The sequence below is a fragment of the Schistocerca cancellata genome, chromosome 8 (genome assembly GCF_023864275.1).
Source record: "Schistocerca cancellata isolate TAMUIC-IGC-003103 chromosome 8, iqSchCanc2.1, whole genome shotgun sequence".
NCBI classification, from domain to species: Eukaryota; Metazoa; Arthropoda; class Insecta; order Orthoptera; family Acrididae; genus Schistocerca; species Schistocerca cancellata.
In genome coordinates this window covers 426,624,709-426,650,913 of record NC_064633.1, presented here as the reverse complement: position 1 = coordinate 426,650,913, position 26,205 = coordinate 426,624,709, and the positions used below count along the sequence as shown (strand labels likewise).

Here is a 26,205-nt window from a genome sequence, read left to right as displayed (position 1 = left end):
GACATGTTTTGAGGCATCAAGGGATCACAAATTTAGCATTGGAGGGCAGTGTGGAGGGTACAAATCGTAGAGGGAGACCAAGAGATGAATACACTAAGCAGATTCAGAAGGATGTAGGTTGCAGTAGATACTGGGAGATGAAGAAGCTTGCACAGGATAGAGTAGCATGGAGAGCTGCATCAAACCAGTCTCAGGACTGAAGACCACAACAACAACAACTGGGCCGGAGGTGGTGTTTTAAAATGTTTGACATTTCGGAAGTCGGTAGTTAATCTTCTTTCGTGACCGACAAAGTTGTTTTTTCAGTCCGGAAGTCCTACAAGAATTCAAAAATGCACCCCCATGTGACCACCTGGAGTTCCAGTTAGATACTGCTGATTTAATAGGCGTATTTTGCGGATTAATGTATGCACAAGTGATCTGTCAGAATGGATTTTGTACCAAACCATGGAGAGTTCAGTTAGCTGGAAGAGATGATCATTGAAAGAGTCCCATTTAGCTAGTTCTAAGTGAAGCCAACAAGTTACATTTGTTTCCGTGGTAACCCGAAGTGTAGGGTTCTTTTCGTATCTCGTTACCTTTTGATTGTGAAGTGTTATCCTCTTTTGTTGATATTGTTGGGATCCATCTAAAGGTGGTGTATTAACTGCTATAGATGTCCATTTTTCAATCCAGTGACCAGATCTGAGAATATTGCTAACTGCAGTCAGATAGCTACACGGCATTAATCATTGGTTTAGGAGCAATGACATGTTTGATTCGTCGATCAAAGCGAGGCTGGTTCTAATATTGCTGCAGTACAGTAAAATTATCTAGGTATGCCAACAAACATTTTCTTGTAAATGTTTGAGTAAAAATGTTGTGTAATTTGCCTTGTGCGTCGCACGTCGCTAAGAATGCGTGAATTCGGGCCGCGGCAGATAAGATAGTAGGAGGGAAAACGAAATGAAAAGCAGAATATGGAGGATGTTGTATTAGTGGATAAAATATAAACATCTTCCAACTCGACTGTCTGGTTTTGAAACGGTAGTAAGCATAGTTTCTGACTCCTCTGTTTTGTGGCTGACCACTGCCAACATCAGCGATTGAAATTATTATGTGGAAAAGCACTGTGGACACTTTTAGCTGTTTCATTTGGCAGTATTGTGTTCCAGCTGTTCACGCTAGTATGAATATTGACGCAAATCCTGGTTCGTTGCAGGCGCAATCTACGACCTAAGATAGTAAACTCTCTGCCCATTGCGAACTCAGTACGAAGCACAACATCGCTGGTCTGCTGGCTGTTGCTACTATTCTCAGGGGGTCTGGGAGGAAAGGGGACTGTAGAGCTTGCTGTCTGCACTCAAGTTATCTCAAAGAAAACTCAAAATTGGAAGACTGTATGTAGAATCTGACAGCACAATGTAGAAAGTCAGGGAAAGTGGCATCGAGCTAAGCGAACGGAAAATATTATTCTATCAACAAAATAGTCAACACCAAGCTTTTATGTTACTGTTAGCTCTGGTTTCAGCCAAATCAGCGTACAATACGGACCTTCGCAGTTTCCCATTGCAACGAACTATCACATTAAATCTTCGTTTTAACAGACGGCATTTGATATGTAAAATGCGAAAAAATTGTGTATTAATATTAATGCAATACGCATACAGTGTTTTAATTACAAGTCTCTGTTTTATCTGTATTAAAGATGGACTAGCATCATTATTCAACTCGTGAAAGTCAATCCTTCCTGTGGACGCAGGACAGCGGCTGACAATATAAGGAAATGGAACATCACAGCCGTGTTTTTAAAGTATTCGTTATTCAGATGACTAGTTGCAACGATGAAGTTGCTTCATTTTCAGGTCCTACTGTTAAGCAAATAAGTACGTCCAGTCACTGGCTCATGTATCATAGTGCCCATACGATAACTAGGTACCGCGGTTCGCTGTTCATCAGAAGTATACATCCTGAACATGTAATCACCACTGTCACCGTGACTACACCAGCGGTGACCATTTTGGTGACTACACATTTGTAATATACGCTCCTGATGAATAGTGGCCCACGGCACCTGGTTATCGTATGGATCTTATGATGCAAGAGCCAGTGGTTGGAACTACTTATGTGATTAACTGTAGGACCTGAAGAAGACGCAAATATGCTTCATGAGACAGATGAGAAAGAATTTTTTTTTTAATTATTATTATTTTTTTTTTTTTTTTTTTTTTTTTTTTTAGAATTTACATGATGTTGGAATTTCAGCTTCAGTAAGTGCTTTCTTTAACGTCATGTTACACATATGTGTTATGTACAACACGTATAGCGTCTTCATGCCCTATGCCCTCTAGCATGAGACACTTCGAAGTAAGTAACTGTGGGTGAGTGTTACCATCAACACCGATGAAACGAAGATATTAAGGACTTGTCCATTGCTGACTGCTCGATATCTACTGATTTGGCACAGGTAAAGACGTAAAAGGAGTCGAAAGTATGTTTAAATCTGTAAAAGCAGGTGAAGTATCTATTCAAGAGCCATTTTACACTGTTGTATATCACCAGTGGGTATTGACCATACACTTCTAATTTCACACAATAACAAATTTGGTAAGCCACTGATTTTAAACTAAATTATGGAGACAACAGATGTGGTTATCTCTTTGTAAATTTAATACTATGTTTGCTATCAGAAAGTTGTGTAACCGATATAGTGACCATCCTAGTACACTAGATAGTAGGATCTCGATAAACGGCTTCCTCCACCGTAAATGTACACTGTAAGTGGCGGAACTAGCACTCAGATGTACTGAAACGACTGTGTAAAGCAGAGAGTACTATTGCCTGCAATACTGTGACTAGAAGCAGAGCTCTTATATCTTGATTGGGTTCTCTTGTGTAATGGGTTGACAAAGGTTGAGTCACATATTTCTTTTTAAAAGCAACAAAAATTTTAATACTGAGAACCTGTCCTGGGCGTACTCGTTGTGCTGTACGTCAACAGATTTGTTAAAAGTATTTTCTTCACCACTATGTCCGATGGTATTTGTAATTCCAGTACTGAGAATACCGATATCGCCATAATTTTGTGTATCAGCTATTAGTGGTGACCAAATCAACTCTTTAGATAATTTGCATAAGTCTGCCCTCCCGACTTCTCATTGTTTACTTTGTTACACCGAGCAGAGCATGCAGGTTGCGATGACACAGCTCATTACCCATCAATAATCCAGAAATAATATAGTAGTTTGTCTCTACAAGATCATCAAAACTTGATGCCTGTAACTATAACGAGATTTTTCTGATGAAAGGCATATAGAAGATGAGGAACCGACATTTCTGGGAGAAAATGAGATCATAATGTCTTATGAATGGTTGGCATATAATAGGCACTGGGATGAATACAGTTTGAATATGTTTTCCAAAGTACGCAGCTTTTAATAAATACATGCCACTAACGGTATCCGTCACATGGGCCAATGTTATACCGTGCGTCTGAGAAACTGTTCTACGTATCGTAATAAACTATTATCAGGAACTGCTCCTATCATCGACACCAATCGCTCATTTGGAGACACGTTTTCCCTGTCATCCATCACAGAAACTTCTTATTTTATCTGACACACATAAGTGACCCTGCGTTAGTTATGTTAGTATATCAAGGAGTAGCACATTAAGAGTCAGAAGTTGTGGGAACGCACTATATTAGTCGATCATCGACTGCTGAAGACTATGTGTTGCATTTGTCTCTTTAAGGCCGTGCTGACCCAAGCATTCACACCGGTAACTGTCTACCTGACGCTATCCCTCTGCCAACGGCCTTTTCAAAGAGGCCAGAGAAGAGGACAGAGGTTCAGAGCGCTCTATTGGACTTCGGAGTGGAAACCGCCGAAAAAAAGGCGTGAGGGTGCAGAGGGCTATGTAAACCACTGCATGAAAGACGCATAATGTGTATCCACAGGACATGCGGCCTGTAAATGAAAAATTGTCATGATGATCTCTCCACTGGTAAAAGAATCCGAATTAGTCTCCCATTCGGAACACCTGGTGAGGACTACCAAGGTGGAAAGGGATAACATTTTATGAGTTGGAGTGTGGAATTTTGAAAGTTTAAACATAGTAGAGAAAGCAGAAAATCTGAAAATGGAAATGCAAAGGCTCAATCTAGATATAAATTGGTTGGGTGAAGTTAAATGGAAATAAGAATTTATGGTCAGACTCTATCTCTCTTTCCAAGCATTAATCCCAAGTGGTGGGATGCGCTGGTTAATCGGATGTGGCAAGTTAATTTTAAGGGGTGGCCAGATTCCCTTCCTATCACCACTCCGGACTCCCCAGGAAAAAATGAATGTACCCCAACTGTCTGCGTCTAGTGTAATCCATGGAATAGTGTGAATGTGTTCAGATGTCCGCGAGCCGTGTAACTGAGGCGGAAGGTATTCACTTAGATGTGGGAAACCGCCTAAAAATCACATCCAGGCTGGCTGTCACACCAGCCCTCGTTGTTAGCTTACCCGAGTCCAGGAAGCAGCGCCTTAACGATCTCGGCTACCCTGCCGGGTATGGTCAGACTAATATATGGTAATATCAACAGCAGCTGCAATGGTTTAACTGGAGCAAGAAAGTAGGAAAGAAGGGCAGAGGCTGAACTACTGTGAACAGTTCAGTGATAGGGTTTTTGTCATCAGATTCGACAGCAAACCAACACTCACAAGGACTGTTTGTGTATATTATATGCCAAAGTCTCAGCCAGAAGATGGATAGACAGAGAAAGTATAAGAAGGTATTGAACGGGATATTCATTGTGTAAAGACAGAGATTCCGAAATCACAGATTGGATTGTAAGGCGTACCCAGTAGCAGATATGGAATCAGAACATAATTTAGTAATAACGAATGACAGACTGTAGTGTCATCCGAAAAAATCTGTGTGGAAGAAGGGATACCAAAGTACTGAGGAATGATGAGATGCGTTTCTAGTTTGCTGAGAACGTGGATACTGCTGCAATGAATACCACCGTAAGAGGTTCAGTTGAAGAGGAGTGGATATTTCTAAACAAGGCAATCACAGATGTTGAACAGGCAGGCATACAAACAAAGGAAGCGCGAGTAAACCTTGGGTAACAGAAGAAATACTTCAACTGATCGACGAAAGCTGGAAGTACAGAAATGTTCAGGGAAAGACTCTTACAGCAATATACAACACTCGGGAATGAAATGCATAGGAGGTGCAGGACCGCCAGAGAGGAATGGCTGCAGGAAAAGTGTAAAGAAATTGAAAAAGAAATTATCGTCAGGAGTACTGATTCAGCGCGCACAAAATTCAAAACAACAAATTAAAAGCAAAGACGGAAACATTACGTGTGCAATGGGGATTATACTGTCAAACGCAGAGGACAGAGATGATAGGTGGAAACAATACGTCGAAGACCCTATGAGAGAGTGTATTTGTCTGATGACGTGAATTCCATCGAAATTCCTAAAATCGTTGGCGGAAGTGATAACAAAATGAGTTGACGTACGGGATCTATGAGACTGGCGACAAACCATCAGCCTTTCGGAAAAATATCATCCGCCTAATTCCGAAGATAGCAACGTCAGATAAGTGCAAAAACTATCTTACAGTTAGCTTATCAGCTCATACATCCAAGCTGCTGACAAGAATAATACACAGAAGGAAGGAAAAGAAAATTCAGGATGTTTTAGATGACGATCAGTTTGACTTTAGCAAAGGTAAAGGTATAAGGGAGGTAGTTCTGAACTGCGCTTGATAATGGAAGCAAAATTTAAGAAAAATCAAGACACGATCACAGGATTTGTGAGCCAGAAAAAGCTTTCGATAGTGTAAAATTGTACTGAATGTCAAAAATTCTGAGAAAAATAGTAGTAAACTATAGGGAAAGACGTGTACAAGAATCGATAGGAAACAGTAAGATAGGAAGACAAAGAACGAATTTCTCGGATTAAAAACAGTGTGAGACAGGGATGCAGGCTTCGCCCCTACTAAGTCTACGCATCGAAGGAGTAATGAATGTAATAAAAGAAAGGTTCAAGAATAGCGTTAAAATTCAGGGTGAAGGATTCGTTGCTGACCTTGAAATCCCCAGTGAAAGTGAAGACGAACTACAGGAGCTGTTGAAAGGAATGAGCAGACTAATGAATATAGAATGTGGATTGACGTGTTGCAGACATAAGAAAAGCGATAAACTTATCAGAATTGGTGACGACGAAGTAGACGAAGTTATTCTGACAACTTGGAAAAGAAATAGCGGTATAAAGTCTGAATTAAGGAGGACATGGAAATGCAGACCAGCAGAGGCACAGAATGGCTTCACAGCTAAAAGACGTCTACTAGTAGTAAACAAACTTCTAAACACGAGGAAGAAATTTCCGGGGAATGTACGGCTCTGAGCACTATGAGACTTAACTGCTGTGGTCATCAGTCCCCTAGACCTTAGAACAACTTAAACCTAACTAACCTAAGGACAACACACACATCCATGCCCGAGGCAGGATTCGAACCTGCGACCGTAGCGGTCGCGCGGTTCCAGACTGCAGCGCCTAGAACCGCTCGGCCACTACAGCCGGCTGGGAATGTACGCTTACGAAACAACATTCTACGGTAGTGCCTCATGAACGGTGGCAAAACCAGAACAGAAAAAAATCGAAGAGTGCTGCAGAAGAATGTTGAAAATCAGGTGGGCTGATAAGATAAAGAATGAGAAGGTCCTCTGTAGAATCGGCGAAAAAAGAACATATGGAAATAGTGAAAAGATGAAAAGAGAGGATGATAGGACATGTGTTAAGGCATCAGGGAATAACCTACATGGTACTAGAGGAGGGAGCTGTAGAATGTAAAACTTGCAGGGGGAGACAGAGATTGGAATACACGCAGAAATTAATGGAGAACGCTGGGCGCAGTTGCTACTCTGAGATGAAGAGTTTGGCACAGGAGAGGAATTCATGTCGAGTCGCTCCAAAGCAATCATAAGACATATGTGTTTCTTTAAAAAACAAAAAAATGGACTTACAGCAGATCGTAGCTCTGGAGGCGACTTAACGTCTGTCCGCCCAACAATTGTGGTTATCCTGCACGGCGTGTTACACACGTGGAAACATTGTCAGCACAACACTGAAGATCTATTGTAGACAGTGTTGGTCTCCGAAATGCGTCTTACGCCGATTATCATCCCATGTTCTTTGTGTGTTACCTCGCTTTCTGACGTGATACCATCTTCAGTACACAAGTACACATCAGCAGTATTGCTCAGATATCGTGTCTTAAAACTCGCGCCCCACGCAACACTAGCTGCAATAGCTGCAACACTGTATATTTGTTCAAATAGTATAGCCTTTGCAGTGATTTTTGGCCACTCAGTTTAACTAGTCCCTTGGACCGACATCCCTCCTGACGAGTCTTACGAATCCCAATGGAGCAGCCACAGTGTAGTAAACTCTGGCGTGGTTTAGTACAATTATCGATGAAGGGGCGTCAGCACCAGTAATACCTCCACATACATTGCCCCTCTGCTCCAGGCAACGACGTCTCGTTGAGTGTACTCAGCCTGTAACTTTTAGTGCTGCCGGTGTCGTTACGCCCGTTATTAACAAAGCGTGATGCAACTTTTTTAGTGGGTAGCACACTTTATGGATCGTAATACCTTGCGCAAAATTAATAAGAGCAGGAGGAGCATCGTAAAAGTTTAATTTTAATGCAACAGCGTGTTCTGCAGCAGCGACAGCGTAATGGTGAGTTACGTCGTCATAAAAACGAAAAAACTCTGTGGCTCTGTTTACAGTACACTCCAACGCAACAACAGAGATAATATTTTAATTACTTTATTGTTGTCCAATAAAAATCCTTACAAAAACACATTGGCGAAGGCAGAGGTATCTGCCACACAAAATGAGTGATGTTAATCTTAGTTTTCTGAAGAAAATTCAATGGCTAACCTAGCAGTTAAATTACTATCGTACTATACTTAAGATTTGGATAATAAGTGCTACATCTAACAAGAAAAGTCACCGGTTTCTGGAGATATTACGCCTTAAAGGCTGGATTGCACATATGTGACACCTGTGTTGTTGAAAGATATTGTTAAATCACACGTCATATGCTGAAGGAACTCCTTTGTTGATTTTTTTTTCCCTTGCTTCAAATATTGTGAAAGATAGCGTGTTAAAAAACTGAGCCATTGTAAATGAAAGTACTACAAGTTTTGAGACGGTAGTACATTTGAATAACACTATCGTACCACTGGACAAATTAGCGTTCAGTTTATCCTCCCAAACAAGTAAAATTATAATGCACATAGTGGGTCCAGTGGCTGTACGGAAGATATTCCTCCTTCCGTTTACAGAAAGAGTTGAGGTGCAACACAGGTGGCGACGGTCTTCAGAGAACCCGCACGAGGTATTCTTGAACAGTGCATCGTTAATTCGGCTTTCCGCGGCTCCGGGGCGGAGCTTAAGTAAACGAACGAGTGGCGGCGGCGGCGGCGGCAGCGGCGTCCGTCATTAGAAGCCGGCGTACTGCTTGACCAGCTTGCTCCACTCCTTGGGGTAGTTCCTCTGGATGTGCGACAGGGTGCGCTGGATCTGACGCGTCTCCTCTGGTGTGCACGTCGGGCAGGCCCCGCGAAGAACCAGCGGCGCCAGGGCTGCAACGAGACGAAAGGCACCGTCACACACCGCAAAACAATACGACGTGGAACCTAGTGTAAAAGCACTCCATGTGCAGCCGTGAGAGGTGATGATGAGTGGGTTTAAGTATTTGCTAAAGAGCTCCTTTATTTGGACAACACATATAACAAGCTACCTTTTAAAAATGTGGCACAGCCAGATTGCACGGTAGGATCCCAATGTAACGTCATATACAGGGTGGCGCACGAAATGTTTTACAAAGTGTTTCTTTCACAATTTACAACGCATATTAAATATGCCGCTGGGATATCTCTACAGCAGTACCAGCAGAGCTTGGAAAAACAAATGAGTTACGAAATTACGTGCAATTCACGATACTGCCACTAGGAGACTAGTAAGCAGCAATGGCTGACAATGGAAGACTGACGACACAGCAACGATCGGCAATTGTGTTACTTTTTCATGAAACGAAAAGCCTTGTTGTGACTCAGAGGCGTTTTCGACAACAAAAAATGGTTCAAATGGCTCTGAGCACTATGAAGCTTAACATCTGAGGCCATCAGTCCCCTAGAACTTAGTACTGCTTAAACTTAACTAACATAAGGACATCACACACATCCATACCCGAGGCAGGATTGGAACCTGCGACCGTAGTGGTCTCGCGGTTCCAGACTGAAGCGCTTAGAACCGCACGCCCACACCGGCCGGCTTTCGACAACAGTTTAACACACGATGGGTCTCTTGCAAGAAGACCATCCACAGCTTGTACGATAAATTTGTACAGGAAGGAACAGTATTGGAAGCGAAGCGACCTCGGCCTAAGCCTGTGTGTTCGCCGGAGAATACTGAAGCGGTACGAGTTGCTGTACAGAGAAGTCCCTGGAAATCGTGTAGAAAGGGAGCAGTGCAACTGGCAATATCCAGACGCTCCGTTCAACGCATTCTTAAAAGTGACCTCCATATGTACCCGTACAAGATGACCTGTGCACGGAAGCTCACTGAAGAACACAAGCGGCAGAGACTACTGTTTGCTCAGTGGGCGTAGGATAGGGAAGAAACTCTCAACAGAGTTTGGTTTTCAAACTAGGCGCATTTTCATTTAGACGGTGTGGTTAACAAACAAAATGTACGCTTTTGGGCCCCTTAAAACCTATAAGTGCTTCATGAACGACAACATTATGCTCCGAGGATTACAGCGTGGGCAGCAATTTCCAGTCACGGACTTATTGGACCCTTTTTCTTTCAATGAACTGTGAACAGCGAGCGTTATTTGAGCATGCTTCGCAATAGCTTCATTCCACAGCTTCTTGCTACTGCCTTGCCCTTCAACACGCAGTGGTTGATGCAAGATGGAGCAAGGCCGCATACTACAAACACTGTGTTGGAGTTTTCACACGAGCATTTCAACATGCGGATCATTTCACTCAGGTTTCCAGGTCGCTTCAACGACGGACAAAATTGGCCCCCCAATATCCCAGACCTCAATCCATGTGACTTTTTTCTTTGGTGGTACCTAAAGGAAAAAATTTTCCCGAAACGTCCATGTGATTTAATGGACCTCAGAAGACTTATTCTCCAAGCTTGCAGTGAAATTACGGAAGACATGCGCCGTAGGGAAATCACTAACTTCAGTGTTCGTTTGAAGGAAGTTAGGAAACGAAATGGTGGACATATTGAGCATGTGCTGAGTTAGAACAAATCTCCATGGACGGCTCTTCATTGTAGTATATGTTCCTTTCGGATTGTATTGACAATAAAGTTTATATTCAAAAACAAAATGGTAACACATTTCGTGAACCACCCTGAATGTACACGCCATAGAATTATATGTAGATTAGAGCTGAAATCTCTGTGACAGTATAGCGGCCACCAGACTGGATTAATGTTGTTCGTGTTTAGCTTTGTTATCATTCGCGGTAGGGTAAATAAGTGGCATGAACAGTTTCAGATGTTGAGTGATTACTGAGAATGACATGGAGGAGCCGTGCACACGTGTGAGACAGCGTTATCAGCATCTGACAGTTGTGGCCCTCCATTCGGCTGGCATGTCGAATCGTGCAATATACAGATTTATGGATCATTCAGATGTGAATGCGTGTGGACGTGATGGCGGACATGTTCGCCGTCAAGCTTCTGGTCAACGACATCTAACCACTGCAAGGAAACATAGCACCAAACAAATCACAACTCCATCCTACCCGAGAACGAGTAATGGACTCCCAGTTACACTCTGCGCCATCTTACACCGTCGGTCGGAAACTAGCTGCGGTCGGACTAAGGGATTAAAGGCCCATCTGTAGGCTGCCGTTAACACCACAACACAAATGGCAGCATTTCGAGTGGTATCTTGACTGGGAAGCGAGACCTGGTGATGAATGGCGTCCTAATGTGCTCAGCAATCAATCGCGGTTCTGCACTACCCCGAATGACCAATGTCGGCGAATGTGGCAGCGAGCTTGGCAGATGTCCGTTCTGGAGAGGCATAGCCGTGTTAGTCCTGGGAATCGGATATAACACCACGTCAAAAATGGTAGTGATAGGGGGGACTCTGGCAACCCAATGGTACATCACGGTACCCTGCGTCCTATTTTGCTGCCTCTCACGTCACGGTATAGTGATGCCACTTTTCAACAACAGGATAATGGTCATCCACCTGTGTCCTGTGTCCCCAAGAACTGTTCGCGTGATGTAGAGGACCCCGTGGCCAGCAAGAACCCCATATATGCTCTCGGTGGTTCTTTACGAATGTAACTCGATTTTGTGTTCACTGCAATAGTCTCACTTTTCAACCCGTGGATTTCCATTTCCTTTTCTCTTCACCTTTTGCGTGTGTCACCTTTTTACTTTTTCTGTCAGACAATGTAATTCACACTGAGCGTGCAAGGCGTGTGGGAACACACTGGCTGCGATGTTGGTCGCCATCTGTTGAAATCCTTGCAGTGCATTTGTATCCTTACAGTTCTGGCTCTAATATGCCCCTGATCCCCTACAGTCATCTCGTCGTCTATCCGACGGACAGTACACGTAACTCATTATTAGGCTCCCATCACCCCAACGTAAGTGAAACTGGAGTTAGTCGGGCAATGCTACACGCTGCCACTACTCCAAGATCCAGTGGCGACGGCGCAGGGCTAATGCCAGACCAACATCTCTGCGTCTGTCATCAATGAAATATGAGTAGGTCGCGACTGTTGAAGTCCATGCGGCGAATTTCTTCCAATGCAGTTTGGGTGACGCCACACACTATTGTACCTATAAAGTTAAAGATCCAAACAAGATACTGTTGAGCTTTTAAGCCCGAATTCTAAGATAAACTCCGGTATGCAACGACCTACATTGCACCAATTAATACCCCACATTTAGTTGGCTTTTGTGGTCTAGTGGTAAAGCGCATGCTTAAAAACTGAAAGGTCGTGGGATCGCAGCCAAGATGGACCAGCGAAAATTACAGTGACGTGAAGATTTGCAAGGAACGACATATTGTTCGGATTCCACGTTAAGATTCTCTTCCACCGTATGGTTATTGGGACAGGTTTAGGTAACTTAAGTTGTATCCAATAGAAATACTTGCATCAGGCGTTCAACCACATAGAATTATTACTATTACTCTACTTCAAAACCAGTTTCCTCGAGACGTGATATCATGTCTACCAAACATTATCTGTAACAAAGTACTCGGATATCATGTATGCAGTAGCGCAATAGACCGCATTAGATTATGAGAATAAATTAATACAGCTACGTGCAAATTGTATTTAAAGAATGTTCAAATAAATTAGCAACGTTTACACAGTCTGCACTGATCCTTGCTAAGGTCTTAATGCCTTGACAGCAGTAACCTTCTAACTCCGTACACAGTGCCAGGATTATTCACAATAAGACGAAAATCACCACGAATAAGTGTCCGAATGGGACGGAAACAGACGATGTGATGTACATGCGCAGGCAAACAACTGATTAAAACTTCAGAAAAATTTGATGATGTATTCAGAAAGAGCTTCAAAACTTGAGCAACTCTTTTAAGTGTTAGTCCATCTCTGGTCCTTATGCAGGCAGCTATTCAGCTTGGTATTGACACAGTTGTTGGATGTCCCCCTGAGGGATATCGTGCCAAGTTCTGTCCAACTGGTGCATTAGAACGTCAAATTTCCGAGCCGGTTGGAGGGAACTGCCTATAATGCTCCAAACGTTCTCTATTGGGGAGAGATCCGGCGACAGTGCATGATAAGGTAGCGTGTGGCAGGCACACTTTAAGCAGTGGACGCCCTCGGCGTGTGCAGAGGGGTATCATCTTGCTGAAATATAGACCCAGGACGGCTTGCCATGAAGGGCGTACAATATGGTCAACGTACAGCTGTGCTGTAAGTGTGTCTCGGATAACGACGAAAGGAGTCCTGTTATGAAGAGAAATGGCACTTCTGGTTGCTGGGCCAGATGGTGGGGGACAGCCGTTTGGTACCACACCGCTATCCGGGTCGTTTCCAGACACGTCTTTCCTGGTCATCGGGCCGATTCCTTTCGAAAGAGGACTCGCCACTAAGACAATTGTACTCAAACATGTAACACGTCAGCCTCAGTTGCAAATAGAAAGCAAACTTTACCCAGCTTTCCGCCAAAATAATTTGGCCTTCCTCAGAAGCGAGTGACACTAAACTATTGCATGCCAAAGTTTGGCCATGTCAAGTATAAAACTGTAGCACGGGGTAACTACACTACTGGCCATTAAAATTACTACACCAAGAAGAAAGGCAGATGATAAACGGGTATTCATTGCACAAATATATTATACTAGAACTGACATGTGATTACGTTTTCACGCAATTTGGGCGCATAGATCCTGAGAAATCAGTACCCAGAACAACTACCTTTGGCAGTAGTAACGGCCTTGATACACCTGGTCATTGAGTCAAACAGAGTTTGGATGGCGTGTACAGGTACAGCTGCCCATGCAGCTTCAACACGATACCACAGTTCATCAAGGGTAGCGACTGGCGTATTGCGACGAGCCAGTTGCTCGGCCACCATTGACCAGACGTTTTCAGTTGGTGAGAGATCTGGAGACTGTGCTGGCCAGGGCAGTAGTCGGACATTATCTGTATCCAGAAAGGCCCGTAAAGGACCTGCAACTTGCGGTCGTGCATTATCCTGCTGAAATGTAGAGTTTCGCAGGGATCGAATGAAGGGTACAGCCACGGGTCGTAACACATCTCAAATGTAACGTCCACTGTTCAAAGTGCCGTCAATGCGAACAAGAGGTGACCGAGACGTGTAACCAATGGCACCCCATACCATCACGTCGGGTGATACGCCAGTATAGCGATGACGAATACACGCTTATAATGTGCGTTCACCGCAATGTCGCCAAACACGGATGCGACCATCATGATGCTGTAAACAGAACCTGGATTCATCCGAAAAAAATGACGTTTTACCATTTGTTCACCCAGGTTCGTCGTTGAGTACACCATCGCAGGCGCTCCTGTCTGTGATGCAGCGTCAAGTGTAACCGCTGCCACGGTCTCCGATCTGATAGTACATGCTGCTGCAAACGTCGTTGAACTGTTCGTGCAGACGGTTGTTGTCTTGCAAACGTCCCCATCTGTTGACTCAGGGATCGAGACGTGGCTGCACGATCCGTTACAGCCATGTGGATAAGATGCCTTTCATCGCGACTGCTAGTGATACGAGGCCGTTGGGATCCAGCACGGCGTTCCGTATTACCCTCCTGAACCCACCGATTCCACATTCTGCTAACAGTCATTGGATCTCGAGCAACGCGAGCAGCAATGTCGCGATACGATAAACCGCAATCGCGATAGGCTACAATCCGAGCTTTATCAAAGTCGGAAACGTGATGGTACGCATTTCTCCTCCTTACACGAGGCATCACAACAACGTTTCACCAGCCCACGCCGGTCAACTGCTGTTTGTGTATGAGAAATTGGTTGGAAACTTTCCTCATGTCAGCACGTTGTAGGTGTCGCCACCGGCGTCAACCTTGTGTGAATGCTCTGATAAGCTAATCATTTGCATATCACGGCATCTTCTCCCTGTCGGTTAAATTTCGCGTCTGTAGCTCGTCATCTTCGTGGTGTAGCAATTTTAATGGCCAGTACTGTAGTCATAATTTACATTACTTGGGCTGAAGGGAAACAGTAGGCCCCACTGCGAGGACGAGGTCGGTAGGCCGCGAGAGCTGCACTGGAAATTGGGCATGCAGTAGTTTAGCGTCACTCGCTTCTGCAGGAGGCCAAATTATTTTGGCTGAAACCTGATTAAAGTTTGGCTTCTATTTGCAACTGAGGCTGACGTGTTACACGTTCAGTTATCACAGTTGTTGACAGGGCTGCACAATGTTAAAAATTCTTCAGTGTTAAAAATTCTACAATTCTACACACTCAACGAGATTACAGTTACTTCACATAACTGTTTCGGGCAATACGGTTAGCTAAGACACAAACTATAATAGAGTATACACTTCGTTCTTCAGATGCCTCCAAAGTAAAATTTCAAAGAGCGTTAAATTACGCCAAATTGCATACGACGCAGGAGTCCTACTCCAGGTATCCAATGTTCTCGGAAGTCGGTAACTGGCTGTGCTCAGGTATGAACACGGAAGATGTGCTGCGTCTCAATCGCGCTGGAGGTACGGTTCACTTCGCACAGCTAGGGGTAGTGTTCACTGAAGTTCTTTAACGTGGTGCACTGGAGCTGGTTAATTAGTTTCACCATTTCAGTAAACATTCTAAAGAACATTACATAGTACGGCGGAAGAAGCTTACAGCTATTTTGCAATATTTCAAATACGAATCACAGTAGGCTGCTGGCGTCCTTAGGGCAGTGGCGCCATTGAGGCGTTTGCTTCCGAAATTGATTCCCTTGGACACTGAACAGCATACTTCCTTCCCCGATCTGATATTTCTTTTTGTGCTCTGATTCTAATGACCACCGCGTCTTTCTTCTATTCATCTGTGAATAACACGCCTATGTGAAAGGCAGAATACCTAGCACAAATTGCAAATGAGGTGAGAAATAGAATGGCCTTAGTTCTTGCACTATCTGCAGGATCTGGTCTTTATCAAAACCCTTTATAACGGCGTCCTCAGAATGCAATGTTTTCACAGGACATCGTCCGCCAAGTTATGTGCTCAATGCGAAGCCTCTCTGTTTTTCGAAGGTGTCTATTAAGTGCAGCAAAGGTAATGTGGAGCGGAGATGATGTAATGTACTGCATACTGTCAGCAAACTGACACTGCACACGGTGAGTACCACATACGACCCGTGGTCAACTCCTCCAGTGCACTAAATATTTTTGTCACTTTGCCAAGTTTCGATGTTGCCAGGTGGGCTTTTACTGCTGATATAATAGTCGCCCATAATGTCGATTCACTGTATTTTTTGGTAATGATACCAAACGACATGAATCTGTGTCTATGTTTAACATCAGCTATGAAAAATAGTTTCTTGGGCGATTTATGATTAGGTGTAACGCGTCTTCAGGTGGACTCTTGTGTGACCTCGGAAGATGAACAATTCATTCAGCACTGGAATGCTGTGAAGATAACTGGGACAAAAACATAAGGACGTGTCGTAAAACAAGCATCTGTTTTCACCACAGGCTGTTCAATAAATTCTACTCATTCAAGTAGATCGTAAACCGATTTTAGCACCTGTACACAAGGTATTGATAAAACTGCGGTGAAATTTTTGAGTTTTTATGATTGTACGAAGATTTACACATTTTTTCCCCGTTTAATTTTCTGAAATGAAAATGACGTAGGGCACTCTTCAATTACGTTCCTATGGGGATTGCGAAAAAAAATACATATACTAGTAATCTGAACGTATCTACTTCGACACAACTTTCTCTTTTATTTTTCTATAAGCAACTACGCAAAAACGCCTTTTGTGTTGATGTTAGAGTCATCGAACTAAGCAAGTAAGACAGTGTTACCGAATTTCCGGCATGGTTGGTTACAAGCGTTTTCGGTTTCTTTGAATCTACGAATAACAGAATTATACTTCATTATCTCTTTCCTCAGCTACGTACAATTTTATTTTACTTTCGACAAATTTGTCTCTCTAGCAAACGGTGATGTGTTTTTGTTATAGCTATATTGATAAATCTCCATTCTATGAAGCAGAGTGGTTGTCTTTTTCATGTTAAATACACAGAATATGATTACAATTATTACTCATTTCGGCCATGCAGTGACTATCTTCAGAGTTCATGGTATTTGTTCGCCAAATGATGTAAATATTCTCACGGTGGCCAACGCTTAGCCGAAAGCGGTAATGACTGTAATATTGCTCTGTCACTGCATTCACATTTAAAAGAAATATATCGTCATATTGATGGCATTTATCAAACTAAAATTTTTAACGACTTGGAAATCATCCGTGATTGGCGCCCTCTAGAAAGACATAAACTTCGAGTGTAGAAATAATGATTTACTGGTGACGTCGGAAAAGTTTAGTTCCTGGAAGAGCTGAAAAACGTTGTAGAGGGAGCTTACGACCCGAAGACAACAGAAGCTATTACGCCCGCGCCCCCGTCGTTTCGTCGGAGTTTAATAAGGGCCGCCGTGTCAAACAGGTAGTTTAATAATTTCGAGCGGCCTTTGTGTGCCGAGGCGTGGAATGTGACGCCTCGCCCATCGCTCGAGGGAGGCGTTTGCGTTGACGCTGGCCTGTGGAACGCGTCAGCGTCCAGAGAGAATGTTACTGTTATAGAGAATCGTCACTGTCTTTCTATGAATGTGTAGCCCATCTAAACATGGCTTCCGGTCTCACCTCACTTCCAGCTACATTCATAGAGAAACAGTCGGAAAAGCTCTGCTCACATTAACACCTTACATTCACATTACCAGAGACTCCAAAAAAGAAAGTCGAAAATAATGATATATTTGACTCCCGTTTAAAGTATATCTCCATATCTTTAAGCACTCTCGATGTATTGTATCGTCTAAAGACGATCCACCGCAATTCGCCATAGACGGCTTCTAAAGCAGATGTCTGCAGAGCGCAAGCAGCAATAAAAAAAATCAAATAATACGCGACCTTCGCACACGCTTATTATCTAAAGTACGACCGACGAAGTATCAAAAAAACTTTTTGACTGGTTTGACGATTTAGTAGCAGGGAGGATGCAGCATATTATCTTGAATGGAGAATCATAGACGGATGTAGAAGTAACTTAGGCGCCTTACTGTTCGTTTTGCACATTATTCACGTTGCTGACAGAATTTTCACATATAGTGCGTTTATCTATGACGACGTAATTATCTGAAAAGCTGCACAAATATCTAATCAGATCTTGATAAGGCTTCAAAGCCATGTAAGGACTGGCTAGTTGCTTTAAATGTTCAGGTATGTCATTCCACGAAATGAAAAAAATATAGTATCCTATGGCTAAGAATATTAGTGAGTTGCGATTGGATTCGGTCAACTGACACATATGGGTGCAACAATTTTTAGGATGTGAAACGTAACAATAACATGGGCTCAGTCGTAGGTAAAACAGGTGACACATTGGTTACTTGTTAGAATAGAAGGCAAATGCTATCAGTCTTCTAAGGAGATTGTTTACTAAACACACATGCGACCAATGTTAGAACACTGCTCAAGTGTGTGGGAACTGTACCTAATTAGATTAACAGTGAATATTTAACGGATACAAAAAGGGCATCATAAGTAGTAACAGGGTTGTTTGACAAATAGGAGAAGGTCACAGAGATGCTGAAAAAACTGAACTGCCAGACGCGTGAAGATGGACGCAAACTATCCCGAGAAATCCTGCTTACAAAGTTTCAAGAATCAGCTTTAAATGATGAATCTAGCAATATGCTAGAATTTTTCCCGTAATGATAGCAACTATAGCGCACAGAGAGACTTTTAAGCAATCATTCTTCCCCTGCTCCATACATCAATGGAACAGGAAGAGGATCTAATAACTAATACAGTGAGAAGCAACCTCTCCCACGCTCTTTACACAGGTTTGCGGGGTATGGGTGTAGATGTAGATGTAGAAGCACATGTAGATTTCTTTTTCAGTTAATTCATGGTGGTGATGCTGGCATTCGCTAGGTCGTTCAGTTTCGTCTGTTTCGTCTGTCAGTGACTGAACAACAATGAAGCTCATTCGTATGTGCACCGAACAAGCTCCCACCCTACGACTTTGTTAGTATGTGATGCTCCGCAGTGGCCGAGCGGTTCTAGGCGCTACAGTCTGGAGCCGCGCGGCCGCTACCGTCGCAGGTTCGAATCCTGCCTCGGGCACAGATGTGTGTGATGTCCTTGGGTTAGTTGGGTTTAAGCAGTTATAAGTTCTAGGGGACTGATGATCTCAGCAGTTAAGTCCAATAGTGCTCAGAGCCATTTGAACCATTTTTGAACATATTATAGAAAAATAAAAAAGATCTTTGAAACTTGGCTGCCAGTTCCATCATATGAATACTAATCTGCAAGTGAAGGTACTTGCATACACTGGTATGGATCTGCTGTTTCTTATTACAGTGCTTTTAGAAACTTATATATAGTAAGAGAGAGGAAAAAATTACACGACGCAAATATGGAAATCATAAAACAAACTGTCGATTTTTTTCAGTGATTCCTCAACAATTAAAATTATAACCACTCTGCATTACGTAAGTCAATAGCTCAGTGCTGCATTGCGCCCTATTTCAATCCTTTTTTGGGTCAAGCCCTCACTACCACAACTGTAAAACACTCTTATCGCAAAAAAAGAGAGTTCTGAACAATATTATTTAAAAAATAACCATCAGATGATTCTGAACAATATTATTTAAAAATAACCATTTCCTGATAAAACTGATCATTATTTACAAACAGTCTATGAAAACTGACTCTATAGTTATCGTGTCAACAAGTGATTCCAATGTCTGAGAGAAGAAAATGTAATTTTTATGATATAGAAAGTTGCGATTCGGAGAATACTTGATACGCTGTTTACGAAATTTGTTGACCTGAAATGTATAGTCATTCTGCAAGCTATCAAACAAACAGTTTCTTGATAAATATACAGTAAGATATTCTTGTAACGCCTGCCGCCAAGTAAGAAATGAAGAAGATACGTTTGCCTGTGAGGTACACTACTTTTGTACAGCGTGAAATACGTCATGTGTACCTGAAATTTCCTTCCTGTGTAGACTGTGTATGGCGTAAATGAATTGTGCATTTAGTAAAATGGCCGCGCCATCGTCAGACCTCAGTTTTGGAAACCCGCAAGCAACAGACAGAGAAAGCTTAATGTTAGTCTAACGTCTGAAATTTTCAAGAACAATAATAAAGAGTTAAGAAAAAAGAAGGATAAATTAGTTACAGAAAAGCCTGACATCCCTCTCAGACTGTATCTGCTAATATTCTAAAGCTTAATAAATTAAAATTGTAGAACTTTGATTCTTCATTAAAGAAATTAAATAACTGGTTTTAAGAATATCGTAAGAGAAACGAGGTAGATATTTGCATATAACTGTCAAAACTACACGAAACTTCTTTTCACTAAAGGAGCATCTTACCTTTTTTTTTTGTTTACTTACGTCAACAGACCTACAGGGATTCAGAAACACCAATAGGGACCGCCTAGACTACTACAGAATTTAACTGTTTCACATTCACTATTACACACAGTTATGAAATAGCTCATCATGAGGCGCTTCAGTACATTTTACTCTTAGGAGATCATTTTTCTAGATTCCAACAGCATTCACGTATTTTACTTCGTATCATGTTTATCTTAGCTTTGATTTTATTCAGACTGACTGCAGTATTGTTTCCAAAAGATTTGTACAAATCTTTCGACCCAGAACTACTTTACTGAACGTCCACTTATAATTTCTCATTGAATGTACTACGCACTTTTTTTTCTTTTTTACAAAAGTCGGTCGTTGGGCGGAATACGAATTAGTTGTTTTCCCCAAATGTGACGATTTTAGTGTTATAGTGAGCTTTTCTGGAACTTTGTCCGTTGTTTATTAAAACGTCTGCAGCAGAGATATATAGCATAATTGCTGGTGCTCGTTATTCATACTGCTGTGCACTCCACAGAATTAACAGTCTCATAGCAAATCATGCACTGGAAAAGTTGAATGTCGACCATTACTTTAATTGCCCAACTTTTCAGCTTCTGCGCCCAAGACAGATTTTCAGCTGGAACCGTGGCCCGAGGCTAGTTTCAGCTTACACGTCGACATTCGTAGATAAATTCCACTAGTAAAATGAATACTTGCATAAAATATACGAAGTGTACGATATTCACATCGGTATATTTGCTTTCCAGAAAAATCATGCTTCCATTATGTTCAGTCATTATTACATTGTAGTCTGTTCCCGATTCAAAAGAGACTGTAATTTCTCATTTATGAGCGGAAAAGTTGCTCGCATACAAATACAACAGCAGTTGAGGAGAAAACGCAAACTCTAAAGCTAATTTTTGACGACCTAAAACAAAATTCGCCACACTTTCCAAGAACTACCTCGTCCCCTAAGAAAATACGACGGGAAGAGCTCTTTGATGTTTCTGATTAGCGTCCGACTCGGCGACTGATCTTCTGGATTATGTAGAGGTAATTGAATTTAGAGATGCGGAACTCCTTAAAGATGGAACGCCATCGCTGTAAAGCCGCGATCAAAGAAAAAGCAGAGTAAATTGAAAGGAAAACGATTTAACGACGAAATTTTCTTCTGCACCGTTGTTGGAAGGGATGAATCGCTATTCGGGCTTGGTAACAAAAGGCGAAGAACTTGATCAGCTCTATAATTTAGGCAGTTTCACAGATCTATAAGTAAGTTGATATTTTACACGGAAACGTTGGCAATTTGTTTATGAGTGCACTTCCTTTGTTGCTGATACAATATATTTCGATGGCTAAAGTAATTTGTCTTCTTTATGGGATGTCTATACTTCTCAGTCCGGCAAGCGCAGTAGTTACCAATAGGTGATGATGATCAGCTAGGCCACATGGAATATTCTGCGGAAAAATGGACTCTCTAAGTCTGTCTCCATGTCCAGGGATGTAGTTCTTCTGGAAAAGATTATAGTTCCTGTCTTGGATTTCTCTTGTGATTCTCATACTGTAATCTACTTCAGTTTTTCCAGATATTGCATTTATTGCATTTTTTCGCCTGTGTTCTTTTTCAGTAAAATCTTCGTTTTTCACTTTCTGGTAGACTGTACAATTCTACTGCCTTCATCATACATATATACAGAATTTGAAAATAATTCAAGATAAATTAAGAAGCCGACGGAAGCGGAAGCGACAAGCAGAGTTCTTTCCCCCTTTAACCTATGGGGAATTTTACTGTGTAGAGAGTAGCTGACACAGGTGCCCTGTTCTCTTCGCCATCGTTGTGCGGTGGTTAATTGAGTATATATTTTTATCCCAGACATAGATTCCAAGGGCTGTGTTCTGTGGAAGAGCTTTGGACCACATGTTTATGTAGGATCGTCTTTCTCAACTGCCCTCAGAACATTCTCCTGAAGTTGAAAATTGTAACTAGATGCAGGAAGGCCTGCAGAGGAACAGTGCTTGCAGCACAGATTGTTCGTCAGCAAAAACAAAGGTAAAGTACTAAGAATAAATGAGCAAATATACTCATTACTGTATGATTATGCGATTGCGGAACGATCACCGAAAGCAGTCATATTCATAAAGTATCTGTGAGTATGCGTACAGGGCGATTTAAAGACAACATAAAACTGATCGCATGTTAGGCAGATGCCAGAATGAGATTCACTGGAAGAGTGCTTAGGAAATTTAGTCCAACCACAAAAGAGGCAGCTTACCAAACCCTCATTCGACCAATACTTTAGGTTGTTCGTCAGTCTGGTGGTCATACCAAATAGGATTGATGGAAGAAATAGAGAAGATCCAAAACACAGCAGCACGTTTCTTTACAGGTTCATTTAGATTTAAAAGCGCGGAAGGGTCACGGGGTTACTCAGCCAACTTCAGTGGCAGACGCCGCAAAAGAGGCCTTCTGCATCACGGCGTGGTTTACTGTTATAATTCAGACAGCGTAAGTTCCTAGAAGAGTCAACCATTGAGTCCTCTAACGCATATATCGCGAAAAGACTATGAAGGTAAAATTAGAGAGCTGACAGGGAGGCTTACAACACACGCCGTAAAATGGCTTGCCGGGTGTGGATGTAGATGCAAAGGGAAAGGTCTTACAGTTGTACAGATTTTTTAAATCGTGATGATAAAAATTTTCACCAATTAATGACGGCAAATGCCTCGTTTGAGATATGAAAGTTAGGTCTGAAAACGACTGAAACAAAAGCTACGAAGCCAGTGTGTTGTGGAGATAGCGCTGTCAGTGCAATACGTGAACCTACCAACTCTCTTTTCTACATTATACTAAAATTATTTATTACCGATGTACTTGCTACTATTTTAGGCTAGGCAAACCCGATGCTCATGTTGGTGTAGGCTGCGGTGTGTGTGTACAAGCAACCCCAGTAACCCGCCTGGGAAGGCGTGATGTGTACATGGACGTGGTCAGTCTTGATCTAAATGTATGTATGGCTGCAGTCTGTTTTTGTAAGTTGAAGAGTATGGTATAATCTGTCAGCTATAGTGAAACGTGTTCACATCAGGTTACTCAACTGACAGGTCTCATTTCGCTAGATTCCTTTTTTAGGGGGGTGGGGGGAGATCAGATGAAAGAACTGCCACGACCAAACCAGATCTGGTTACAATTCTAACCGGCTGTAAAATTGTTCACACAAAGCTGTGGGTGCTCGGACAACTACGACAGAGCTTCGTGTGACGATATCACACCTGCACGATAGCTGGGGGACGCCACTGTGTACAACTGTTGTAAATGAAGTAGAGTGAGCACAGAATAACTTGTTCGATACGTGTGCAGATAGTGCGACAGGGAGAGGACACATTGTAGTGGCCTGGGGAATCCGTTGTGGATAACCACGTTGTGGTTGCGTAGGTACGGTTCAACAGCTGAAGTCTATGCACAAATTCACATTTTGCGTGGCTTGTAAACTGATGCTAGCGATTCTGCAAACTACCAAATTAGCGACTAATGTCAGTATGACCAAAAATTCGAGAAATTCAGACAGTCAAATTAGTTTCTCATTAGAAAACCAAAAACGAAATAATACACTCCTGGAAATGGAAAAAAGAACACATTGACACCGGTGTGTCAGACCCACCATACTTTCTCCGGACACTGCGAGAGGGCTGTACAAGCAATGATCACACGCACGGCACAGCGGACACTCCAGGAACCGCGGTGTTAGCCATCGAATGGCGCTAGCTGCGCAGCATTTGTGCACCGCCGCCGTCAGTGTCAGCCAGTTCGCCGTGGCATACGGAGCTCCATCGCAGTCTTTAACACTGGTAGCATGCCGCGACAGCGTGGACGTGAACCGTATGTGCAGTTGACGGACTTTGAGCGAGGGCGTATAGTGGGCATGCGGGAGGCCGGGTGGACGTACCGCCGAATTGCTCAACACGTGGGGCGTGAGGTCTCCACAGTACATCGATGTTGTCGCCAGTGGTCGGCGGAAGGTGCACGTGCCCGTCGACCTGGGACCGGACCGCAGGACGCACGGATGCACGCCAAGACCGTAGGATCCTACGCAGTGCCGTAGGGGACCGCACCGCCACTTCCCAGCAAATTAGGGACACTGTTGCTCCTGGGGTATCGGCGAGGACCATTCGCAACCGTCTCCATGAAACTGGGCTACGGTCCCGCACACCGTTAGGCCGTCTTCCGCTCACGCCCCAACATCGTGCAGCCCGCCTCCAGTGGTGTCGCGACAGGCGTGAATGGAGGGACGAATGGAGACGTGTCGTCTTCAGCGATGAGAGTCGCTTCTGCCTTGGTGCCAATGATGGTCGTATGCGTTTTTGGCGCCGTGCAGGTGAGCGCCACAATCAGGACTGCATACGACCGAGGCACACAGGGCCAACACCCGGCATCATGGTGTGGGGAGCGATCTCCTACACCGGCCGTACACCACTGGTGATCGTCGAGGGGACACTGAATAGTGCACGGTACATCCAAACCGTCATCGAACCCATCGTTCTACCATTCCTAGACCGGCAAGGGAACTTGCTGTTCCAACAGGACAATGCACGTCCGCATGTATCCCGTGCCACCCAACGTGCTCTAGAAGGTGTAAGTCAACTACCCTGGCCAGCAAGATCTCCGGATCTGTCCCCCATTGAGCATGTTTGGGACTGGATGAAGCGTCGTCTCACGCGGTCTGCACGTCCAGCACGAACGCTGGTCCAACTGAGGCGCCAGGTGGAAATGGCATGGCAAGCCGTTCCACAGGACTACATCCAGCATCTCTACGATCGTCTCCACGGGAGAATAGCAGCCTGCATTGCTGCGAAAGGTGGATATACACTGTACTAGTGCCGACATTGTGCATGCTCTGTTGCCTGTGTCTATGTGCCTGTGGTTCTGTCAGTGTGATCATGTGATGTATCTGACCCCAGGAATGTGTCAATAAAGTTTTCCCTTCCTGGGACAATGAATTCACGGTGTTCTTATTTCAATTTCCAGGAGTGTAGTATAGACAAAGGATCAAACAAAGCGAAACAAGTCCAGTCATACACACCCAGAAGGAAATCTCACAAAAAGGGTAAATAATGCAGCATTTTGGAAAACGTCGTCTACTATGATACTAACAATGTAACATGAAGAATATATATATAATGCTAATGATATTATTTTGCAAATACACACTTTTCTAAATGGACCAAAGCCTATTGACATTAACAGACTAATAGTAAGGTAAATAACTCTGAAAAACCAAAGAAACTTGTACACCTGCCTAATATCGTGTAGGGCCCCAACCAGCAAGCAAAAGTTTTGCAACACGACGTGACATGGACCCGTTTAATGTCTGTAGGAAGGCTGCAGGAAACTGACACCATGAATCCTGCAAGGCTGTCCATAAATCCGTAAGAGTACAAGAGGGTGGAAATCTCTTCTGACCATGATGTGGTTCATGCATGATAGCGCAACAACATACTTTCGTGACACGACAACGTGTACGAACGTCTCACGCAGAGGTTTAAGAACGCTGGATTGGTCGGGGTGACCCACACCTTGGCTTGCTCGTTCCTCAGATATCAATCATCTAGACTTGGTTATGGGGACACTTTAAGAAATTCGTCTACGCCACACCGTGATGTACGGACACTACGGGTACAACAACAACCAGGTACACTTCAAAGGCAGCGTCATTCCTTACACCGAAGGGGCTCACAATTTTATACGAAAATTTTGTAACTGGTAGGTTTTTTAAATTAAAATACAGAACGTTGGTACGTTTGAACATTTTATTTCGGTTGTTCCAATGTGATAAATGTACCTTTCTAAACTTATCATTTCAGAGAACGCATGCTGTTACAGCGTGCTTACCTGTAAATACCACGTTAATTGAATAAATGCTCAAACTTATGTACGTCAACCTCAATGCATTTGGCAATACGTGTAACGATATTCCTCTCAACGGCGAGTAGTTCGCCTTCCGTAATATTCGCATATGTATTGACAATGCGCTGACGCATGTTGTCAGGCGTTGTCGGTG

At 43.1% G+C, this 26,205-nt stretch overlaps 1 protein-coding gene across 1 annotated transcript in view; it reads right to left on the bottom strand.

Moving 5' to 3' along the window:
• Positions 1–7,798: 7,798 nt before the first annotated feature.
• The window catches only part of LOC126094621 (uncharacterized), a 122,045-nt gene continuing 103,638 nt past the window's right edge, over positions 7,799–26,205 (bottom strand). Inside the window, exon 3 of the mRNA XM_049909102.1 lies at positions 7,799–8,635. Coding sequence (XP_049765059.1) covers positions 8,493–8,635 — 143 coding nt within the window. The 3' untranslated portion in view covers positions 7,799–8,492. The remainder of the gene's footprint in view (positions 8,636–26,205) is intronic.